This window comes from Eschrichtius robustus, chromosome 3 (assembly GCF_028021215.1).
Source record: "Eschrichtius robustus isolate mEscRob2 chromosome 3, mEscRob2.pri, whole genome shotgun sequence".
NCBI classification, from domain to species: Eukaryota; Metazoa; Chordata; class Mammalia; order Artiodactyla; family Eschrichtiidae; genus Eschrichtius; species Eschrichtius robustus.
In genome coordinates, this window is record NC_090826.1 from 113702336 (window position 1) to 113712767 (window position 10432).

Consider the following 10432-nt stretch of genomic DNA (forward strand, 5'->3'; position numbering starts at 1 on the left):
CCAAGCTGGGGTCACCCTGAGGGGAGAGTATGTGGGAACCTGACATCCCAGGGAACCTTCACCCGCCCTCCAGCAGAGACAGGGTGGAGCTGAGGGGAAAAAGAAGACAACTCAGGGAAAGGCCCACAGCTGGAACCCTACTTAACAACAAGGTCCTACTGGGGTCAGGGAGGTCCTTTGCTCTCTCTCAAATTTGGTTTCAAAATGCTTGTCGTTCCCTTTAAGAGGCAGGTTACAGTAGGGGGAGGAGGACAGACTGTATTTTCTGTGATGAAAGTACAGGGAGGAGCGATGACAAGGGCAGCTACATCAGAGGAGGACCCTCCTTCAGCCAACAGGAACAGGGTGAGCAGGCAGCTTGGCACACACCCGGCTGACTCCCGGCGTGTTGTGGATACCAGGCACAGGATATCTGACTGGCTCTCCACCCCCTTCCCTGATAACAGCTTCTAGGGGCACTGACTCACCCTCACCGCTTCCCTGGAGCAGAGGACAGAGTGGGCAGATGCTGGACTTCCTGAGGTACCGGGGAGCCTCCTCCCTGACAGGTCTCATGGTCCAGGGGAAAGGACATGTTGGAATCGGAAGAGCTTGGCTGCCTCTGCCAACTCACCAGTTAAGGGGCCTTGGAGAAGTTCCCTAGTAGCCTCATTTCCTCCTCTGTAAAATGGGGATAGTAAATGAGATATGTACGAATAGTGGAACATAAATGTTGGGCCCATAATTGTTATTCAATAAATATGCTAGCTGCCACTTGCTGTGACCTTGGATAAACCACTCCACTCTGCCTTTCCTGATCTATTAAATGAGATTAAATTAGGTGATCTATGGTCTATCCTTGCTCTAAAACTCTCCCTCTGGGTGAGAGGAAGAGGGCAGTTGTTGCCAGATGTGGAAACTGTGTGCCCTTTCCTACCTGGCTGGGCTCCAAACCACATGAGTGACAGTGGTTGTTTCTCACTTCACAAGAATACAGGGGAAACAGCTGCCTGTTTTACTGGTGTAGGGTCCTCGGAAATTCTCTAATTTAACAATCCTGTGATTGTCCAAATGAGGACACGGGCTCCGAGCGGGGGTGGGTGTGTGTGATTTACCTGAGGTCTGCCAGCCAGTGAGCGGCAGAACTGGGGCTGGGATCCAGCACTGCTGCCTCTGTGGTCAGTGCTGCTTCCACCACCCTGAGCCGCTCTCTCGAGGGATCCAGCCTTGATAACTTCCCATCCTGTCACCAAGCCGCTGCATTATCCACAGCTTCTTGGGAATCCTTATACCCGTTTCCAAGTAACTTTTGTCAGGTAAAGTCCCGAAGCCTAGTATGTGAAAGGGGTGGTAACCTGGGCCCTGGCTCCTCCTGGTACCAGGGCTGGGTGTGGGTGAGCAGGTGCCAGCTAAGTTTGGACGACGTGGGAGGGATACAGGGCTGGTTTCCAGCGGGAGGAGGGGATCTGGAACACGTTGAGAGCTGGGTTGCTATCTGTATTGCCTTTTAGGGAGGAAGCCCTCAGTTTGGGTACTCAATCTCCAGTAAGGATGTAGGGCCAGTGCTTGCCTTCCCTCTCCCTTGCAGACCTGTGTGAAATCTGGAGATCAGGGGTCGCATCTCCCTAGGGTAGTTTCCATTAGAACGAAGTACTGTCTGCTACTCATCCTCCATTAAGTTACCTCAAGAAGAGGGCTCAATCCTAAAGCAACTACTCCAGCTGACTCTCGCCATCCATAGATTTTAGAGGCTTATATTCTTCAATGCGACTACTTAAGGGAGGCTCAAATTCCATCCTGACTCCAAGGAATTTGATCTCTCGAGAGATGAAGTATCTAGTTTTGGCCTTTTTTCAAGGTGCCTGTGACACTGCCTTCACAATGCTTCTCTTGTCATCTGGGTCAGACCTGGGTTCCCCCCTAGTCTCCTCTGTAACAAGGGCCAGGACACAAAGTGCTGAGTTCTGCAAGGAAAGCTAAAGACTGCCCCAGCTTTCGGAAAAAGAGTATCTCCCAGAGCTCAGACTGAGGGAGAAATCTCTCACGTTACCTTCCCAAGTTATGAAGTTCATCCTACCCTTTAAACCAGAACCCCCCCCTCCTATAGGTTACCTCCTCACTCTGTTTTCAGCGGACACCACACAGATGGCAAATAGTGTGTTGGTCCAAAGACCAACATTTCATAGTCCTAGAGGAAGACAATACATTATCAAACTAGCTCCCTCTTCCTTCCCTATGCTTGCTCTCAACCCCAAGCTTCTGACCCATTGTCTTTCTCCCCATTCTCTTGAGTAAGTCCCAGGTCTCCACCAGGAACACAATGAACCAAAGCAAATATATCCTTCTTGCCCTCTGACCTGGCCAGTCCTGGGGTGTCCGAGCCGTAAGCCCTGAAAGAGGGATGTGAGCTGGTGGAGGGCTACTCCATTTGGAGCCTCCCGTTGTCTCCAGGGCCTTTTCATCCTTCTTGGGGCCCGGAAGCTCGGAAGGCTGGGCCAAGGAAAGGTTAAACTGGTTGGGCAGCACTCTCCCCCCACCCCCCACCCGAATCTAAGCTGGGGAACTTGGTGACAGGAACAAAGCGGGTGTTTGTTGGGTTTCTCTCCTGCCTGGGAGGCTGTTCTCGGACCACGGCATTCCTGGGTTGGACAGAGTCAGCTCAGCGTGGCTTCTCCCCACTGCTGTTGCCGCAAAACCCACTGCCTTTCCAGAGGCCGTGCTTAGGTAACAACTCAGGGGATACAGGCGCTTCTGCCTGGCCTGAGCTCAAAGCAGAGGCATTAAAAATAAGTTCAAGATGGGACTTCCCTGGCAGTCCAGTAGTTAAGACTCCACGCTTCCACTGAAGGGGACACAGGTTCAATCCCTGGTCGGGGAACTGGGATCCTGCATACCCCGCAATGTGGCCAAAATAATAATAAGTTCAAGCTCAAGAAAAGCTAGCTCTTAAACGGAGGAAGGGCTATAATCAGGCATAAGAGATAGTTTCTCAAGAAGAGTCAATGAATAAATCACCCCTAGAAGGTCTCCCAGGGCATGAGAACAATTGCAGACCACTTTTCCCCATTCTCTCCTCTACTGTGGAGAGGGGCTCACAGGCAAGGAAGGTTTAGGGGAATATATGGTGACTGGTGACAACAGAGGGAAATAAGGGACGGAAGCAAAGGTGCTCAAAAGAGAGGGTGCGGGGGGTGGGATATCTCTGTGGGAACAGGACCCACAGTCCCTAGAGCAAGGAGGCAGGAATTCAGCTCACTCGCCCAGGAGCCTGGGCAGTCAGGGCCTGAGTACCAACAGCAACCTGAGCTCATCCAGGTGATGGGAAAACAGACAAGTCCGGGTGGCATTTGTTTTTATTAGAAAACCCCATTTGTAAGAGCTTCCCTAAGCCAGCACAGAGACTGGGTAGCCTCCAAGAGTTCCATAGCTTTCGTCTTACCTTCCACCCTCTTCTGAGAGGGGAGGGCGGGGGACGGAGTGGTGTCAGGCAGTCTCCGAAGTGCCCCCTCCTGGACCCGAGAGAGTTCACATCGCCAGAAACGTACCCCAGGGCACCTCGGTGGTGCACCACAGGGCCCCTAGGCTCAAGGCGATTGCCAAAGGCTTTCCTGTTTGTATGGCTTCAAGATGGAACCAAGGAGGCTCTCACAGACTCCCAGGTCTGGTCCTTCACTCTGGTTGAGAGCAGGGCAGGATCAAGGAGAAGGTGGCCAAGGGCTGAGGGAGAAGAGATTGCATTTGAGATACCCTTTGGAGTCTGGAAAGCACCTGGATTTCTTGGGAAGGGAGGGCTGTGGAAGCCCCACTCAGTTCTTCTTGGTTTTGGGGGTGTCATATTTCCTCTTGCTGGAGTACCACAACAGCAGGGGGATGCCGATGGAAGGGAGGGTCATGACCCCGAAGGCTGCCCAGTCCAGCTGTGGAAGACAAAGGCCTTGCTTAGAAGTCTCGATTAGGGCACAGGAGGGGACCAGGAAGGAAGGGGTCCAATGAGAAAGGGAGCAGTCCAGCCCAAATTTTAAGCAGAACCTTGGCAGGAAGGTTCCTCTCTGGCTACTCTGGACACAGAATGGCTTGCTAAAGACCAATCTATATCTTTTGAGCTATGAAACCAAAGGTCTCACCTGACCCAACCCAATCTGGAAGAGAAGCTTCTCTCTTCCAAACAATCTTTGAGGAGCGAGATGCCCAGGTCTTGCCCTAACAGTCAAGCCTCCTGCGACCTAACCCCTGCCCCCACCTAGAGCTCTCTCTTCCATTCCTCTGTCTCACATTCTGCTCTCTGGTCTCACTAAACTACCTGCCATTCCTGGCTTGCACCACGCTTTTTCTCACTTCTGAGCTACTCCCTCTTCCTAGGGTGCCTCCCCTTCCTTACCTCCTCTTTAATAAGTTAAACCTCCCTCCTCCAGAAAATTCCTCCCCGACTCTCAAAGACCAGGTTAGGTGCTCCTGTTGCATCTCCTCCAGAGCCTTGTGTATGATCTCTATCACAGCCCTCTTCCCCCACTGACTTGTGCTGAAGCCTCTATGAGCCCATAAGATCTTTAATGGAAGGGACTGTGTCTTGCGTTGTTTTCTCAAAGCAAAGCACAGAACTGAGCACGTAATTAGGAACCTCATAATTATTCCCCGAATGAATGAATAAATGAATCTCCTCATTCAGTACTTTAGGCAAATCTTCAAAGAATTCTCCTCTAGAATAGACTACAACAAAGTTCCCATTTAACCTTCCCAATGCTCTGTGACCCTTTTAATCTAAGCAGATATACTTTTAATCCTCGAATTAGACCCAGGACTCCAAGATGGAGCTCTACTCAAGGCTGAGCAGAGAAAAAGGGCAGCTTTTTTTGGTTCTGGCAATTGTGACCTCATTGCCAAAAATCTCTAACCATGGTTAAATCAGGATATTTGATGGCTGTGTGTATCAGACATCAAAAAACAGATATGACAAGAACCAACCAACTAAACATATCTTCTAAGGAAGCCCAAAGGTCCCAGAACCAAAAGCATGTTCTACTCCCAGGGAAATGACAAGAAGACGGTAACGCTTACAAAATGTGGGGAGAATCTTCTATCAAACTCCCTCTGAGCCAGGATTCCTCCCTGTCCAGGTGCACTGGTAAAGCCAATCTGAAAAGCAGAAAAGAAAGGCATTAAGGCAAGTCTCCAGCTCTTTCTCATCTGGGAAAGGGCAGTTCCAACCAACCCAGTTCTAAGCAATAGAGTCTTAGTTCCCAAAGGCCCAAGAAAACAACAAGATGAGGAAAAGGTTTTGAACTAGAGAGAGTTGGATGATTCTTAGTGTGTTGTAAAGATAAGTAAATGAGGAGCCAGGAGACACATGATGAGCATTTACTAAAAAAAGGTAGGACGGGTATGCAGCTGAAATTAAAGCCAAATCCTTCTATCTTAGCCTCAGACTCTGGAAAGAGCTGCTTACCACCACTGGCCCCTCTGCCCTTGGCAATCATTTCCCCATTCCTCAAGTGGAAACACTCTTCTATACCTCACAAGTTGACATGAGGCTCAAGTGAACTAATGAGAAGGATTCTGGAAAGTATAAAGCCCTACCCAAATGTACATTACTAGTGGAGGGGCTGAGTCTGCCCCACATTCCTTTGTCTTGGAGAGGAGGCCAAGAGTTTGAAGCACACTGCAAACAACTTTGTTCTAAAGTGGCGGCTGGGCCTTTAATTTTGTGTCTTTTAACCCATCAAGGACCAGGTGGAACCAAAGAGTCTTAGAGGTGGTTCTAAAAGCACACATGATAGAAGATATGAAAACATAACCAGGATTACAAGAATATGGTTCCACGTGGTTTATTAAAAAAAGATAACTCAGATAGTGCACTGAATGTTCAAGACTCTTGGATTTCTTTTAGTTCTATGGTTGACTCTGTTAAGTCCCTTCCTTGCTGTGCACTCACTAAGTAGCCTAAAGCCCATCTGTATTTATAAATTCATGACCTAAGCTTTTTGAGGGCTAGGACAGTGTCTTAACCTGCTTGGTATTCCCTAGAGTCTAGCACCTTGCAGGGGCTCAATAAATGTCTGCTGACCTTTACATCAGTCAGTCAAGAGACTGGTTATCGCTGGGTTTCTATTTTATATGGGAAACAGAAAGAAATCTAAGACAAAGTTCCTTGCTTCAAGGATTTTATAATTAAACTGGGAGGTGGGAGTGAGGGAAAGACCTAGATACAGGAAAGAGAACTAATAAAGATGGTCAATAGCATCAATAATTAAATGTTCAAGTGGCATAGACTATAAGAGCTATAGAAGTTTAGATGCAGTCAGTGACTGTTTAGTGAAAGAATGAGTAGGAAAGAGCGATATGAATTGTGAAAGCAGAAGACAGAATCAAGGAGACGCAGCTCAGAGCTAGGTCTTGAGAAGGCTTCGGATAATGAAGTGGAGGAGAGAGACTACAGAGAGTGCTTCAAGCAGAGACCAACAGCAAAGTGGAAAGAACAAGCACTGAGGGCGGGGGAGGTGCCACAGGAAGGAGCTTGGTCTAATTAGGACAGAGGGTCTTCGAGAGTAGAGAGAGGAAGGGAGAGGCAGAACACAGTGAGACTGCTGGAGGGTAAGCGAGAAGAGGCAGGAAACTCAGCCTTGCTGCAAGAAGCAGGAGCATTCTAAGCAAGGGAAAGACTCAGACACAGCGGAGACCAGGAATCATCTGATGGCGGCACAGAAGACGGATGGGAAGGACAATGATGGCAATAAACTGGGCAGCACATGACACTGTACAGATTAAAAGTGAAGCGGAAGGGAATGCTACAGTACTCCCCTCCCATTCATTTCAATTGCTTGATTCTGAGACTTTATAATTTGAAACATACTTCCTTCATATGACGATATCTCAAGTTTTTGGTCCTTCTTATCTTCCTCAGAATTTAGCACCTGCTCTGGAGATTTTCTGCAAGAGTTTTCAAAGGAAGGCAGAGCTGAGCCCCATCCAACTAAGGGTTTGGGTAACTCACCACAACGGGCCCATCCTCCTGGGCCAGGTAAGTAATAGTTGCTGAGGTGAAGTTGAAATAACCAGCCTTGAGAGGGCGCAGGACCACGGTGTGGGAGACGTTGCTAGCACTGACCCAAGAGTTAAGGAGGGAAAAAGATGAAGCTACAGTTGTTAACAAACTTTCAACTCAGGGACTAAACACACCATTCACAAAAAGAGTTGCCAACACATGTAATGATTCCGCATCTGCAATATACTGCGAAAATAATAAACACGGGCTTTTTTTCTAAGCCTGAAGTGTGTGGTATAATATGATGTCTTTCTAGCCAAGTCTTAAGGGCTCTATGACATACTCAATATTGAGGTGTTTAAATTAAACTTTTAAAGCAATATAGGTTATGGATGAAAAATTAGTCACTTAAGGTCACAGAAAATCTTTCGCTGCCTAAAACTGCAGGAAGTTCTTGAAAATATAAATCAAAACCCCCCAAAAACCCAAAGAGAACACTTACCCTTGCCAGAAAATCTAAATATACTTTAAATCACAGGGAAAAAAATAATCTAATTCAGAACACTCAGGAAATAACGAGTAGATCCGAATAAGGGATTTATTGAGTAAGAAGAGTCTTTAAAAGGTCACCCAGGGGACTTCCCTGGTGGTCCCGTGGTAAAGAATCCACCTTACGATGCAGGGGACGCAGGTTCGATCCCTGGTCAGGGAACTAAGATCCCACGTGCCGCGGGGCAACTAAGCCCGCGTGCCACAACTACTGAGCTCATGCGCCTCAACTAGAGCCCACGTGCCACTAACTACAAAGCCCAAGCGCCCTGGACCCTGTGCCCTACAGCTAGAGAAGAGAAAACCCACACGCCACAACTACAGCGAAGCCCACGCACCACAACGAAGATCCCTTGTGCCGCAACTAAGACCCGACGCAGCCAAAAAAAAAAAAAAAAAAAAAAGTCACCCAGGTCCTCCACACTAGCATCCCACTGAATTTCTTTTAAAAGCACCTTAAGGGCTTCCCTGGTGGCGCAGTGGTTGAGAATCTGCCTGCCAATGCAGGGGACACGGGTTCGAGCCCTGGTCTGGGAAGATCCCACATGCCACGGAGCAACTGGGCCCGTGAGCCACAATTACTGAGCCTGCGCGTCTGGAGCCTGTGCTCCGCAGCAAGAGGGGCTGCGATGGTGAGAGGCCCGCGCACCGCGATGAAGAGTGGTCCCCACTTGCCACAACTAGAGAAAGCCCTCGCACAGAAACGAAGACTCAACACAGTCATAAATAAATAAATAAATAAATAAAAGAACGTGAATTTCTTAAAAAAAAAAAAAAAAAATTTATAAAAAAAAAGCACCTTAAACATCCTCGCCCAGCCACAAACATCTGTCTACATTCTCCCAAAACAGAATGTTTTAGAACTTTATGACCTGAACTTCAGGAACCTCCTTCCTCAGGCCCACCCTAAATCATGCTCACACAATTCTCACCAGTCTCTCTTGCCCCATCTTATCCAGAGCGGCGACAAGGATGACCCTGCTGTTTTGCTTCAACATTCCCCCCCTCCCACCCACCACCACCAGCCTTCATCACCCAGTGTCAAGAGGATACGGAGCAATTCGGTCCCATTTGACATTGAGCATTCCAGAGACAATGCCAAAGTCTTCTGGAGGGAAGGAATCATCAGATAATTCCACATCTAATGCAGCACTAGAAAAGGGAGGAAACAAAGAAAAGTTAGTAATGGATATAAACTTAAAGCAATCAGCAATCAAACCTGCCTGCCTGTCCTAAAAAATCAGGACTACAAAAGACAGATATGAGTCACATAGTTATTTGGGTTTGTTGCACTGAAGAATCCCAGCCAAGGCCTGGATTCTGGGCACCAAAATACTCAAATATCTAGGAAAGAATGGGCCTGAATCCATTTTTGCCCCAATTTCTTCTCACGTGTGTGTGTGTGTGTGTGTGTGGGTGTGGGTGTAAGGAGGAGAAGAGGAGCAAGATGCATGTGGAAAAGAACATTAAAGGGGATAAAGTGAAAAAAAGACAACAAAAATGCTAATGAAAGAAAGGAAGCTGAAACTAAACCCCTGAGGTAACGAAGGATCATACATTTTCTGCCTTCTCATCTTCCTCTCCCTGTTTCACCACAATTCTTGCTTCTTCCCCACTCTGAAACTCTTCCAGCTCAAAAAGTGGAAGATGGTTTCCTGTAGCTTAGGTAAGAATGTCCTCCTCTTCCAGAAGTAGATCCAGCAGTATATTCATTCACTCACGATATCTGTTGCTGGAAATCTCCCAAAGATAAATCACTGCTGGTCCCTGTTCCCAGCTGGGAAATCTAAGAAGCCTGAAAAGGGCCCAACCTATAGCTCCAGGGTCTCCTTACCTTGAGCCAACATTGTAGATGTTGTACTGTAAGGTCAGGTCTCGCCCCTCCACGGCATATCTGTTCAGCAGTGATTTGGAGGCCAAAAGCCTGGCTCCTTCCTCTGCTTGAGTGACAGCAAATAGAGCCAACGCCAGGAATGCCAGCAGCCTCATCTTTGGAGAAAAAAGCAAAGCGAGCAGTCAACCCAAGCATGTAAAACCAGCAAAAGCTTCCTGACAGCCCTTTCTTAAAAAGTCTATCAAAACTCTTTTGAGCTTATCAAAGCAGCAGCCCCTTCTACAGAGCAGTCTCTAAGCCACCAGGGCCCTGGGTGCTCCCCAACTGGCGGGATCTTCTGAGAGGACTGCATGTGGCCAGACGCCTTGGGCCGCCGGATTTCGGCTGATCTCGGACCTGCAGCAGCCTCTAGTTTTCCTTCACGCAGGAGTCTCCCACGGCTGCTGTCTTCCCGCTGCTCCTTCTCCACCAGCTTCCCTGTGATCCCACGCCCCTGTATCCCACCCTCCATCCTTCCCCCGGGATCCCATTCGTCCTCGCCCTCCACATCCCTTTCTGGGGCCCTCCGAGAGCTCAGTCCGCTCTGCCCCCTCCCCTCCTCTTGCCAAGATTACACGTCCTCCCGCCGGCTTGCCCTCTCTCCTCCCCGCCCTCCCCGAGCTAACACTCAGCCGCTGAGTGTTGTGCGGACGTGAGACTCCCCGGCTCCCGCTGGCACCCCCAGTGCCTCGGGACTCACCGTGCTCACCCTCAAAGCCTTTCGGGGGCGGGGGGGGGGGGGCCGCCAAAACCGGAAAAGCGCGTCAGCACCCAAAAGACCGGAAGTAAGCTCTGGCCGGAAACTTTGGTGCTCTGCCCGATGCCTTCTGGGAGTTGTAGTTCATAGACAAGCCCCACCTTTCCCTTTGTAGTACCCGCCCGCCTCCGGGATGCGACAGCTCCTGGAACAGGCTTGTTTGTGTATCCTCCACGCTCTTCTTTCTTTCTTTCCTGTTCTTTCTTTCACGCTTTTATTATTCTGCAGTCTAGAGTGACTTTTCAAGCTGGCTTGCCGTTACTGTAGATGACCAGTACCTGATTAAGTGCTTTGC

At 48.9% G+C, this 10432-nt stretch overlaps 1 protein-coding gene across 2 annotated transcripts; it reads right to left on the reverse strand.

The window, feature by feature from the left end:
• Positions 1-3314: 3314 nt before the first annotated feature.
• SSR2 (signal sequence receptor subunit 2) lies at positions 3315-10114 on the reverse strand. 2 transcript variants are annotated; one of them, XM_068541006.1, is made up of 6 exons: positions 10081-10114; positions 9342-9496; positions 8561-8659; positions 6968-7076; positions 5035-5112; positions 3315-3896 (listed from the first exon to the last, which is right to left on the reverse strand). In XM_068541006.1, exons 2-6 carry the CDS (start codon positions 9494-9496, stop codon positions 3786-3788), a joined length of 552 nt encoding a protein of 183 aa, XP_068397107.1. In that variant the 5' UTR covers positions 10081-10114; the 3' UTR covers positions 3315-3785. The 2 variants fall into 2 exon arrangements, with proteins under 2 accessions (XP_068397107.1, XP_068397108.1); XM_068541007.1 differs by lacking the exon at positions 10081-10114 and adding an exon at positions 10007-10075.
• Between the last annotated feature and the right edge of the window lie 318 nt (positions 10115-10432).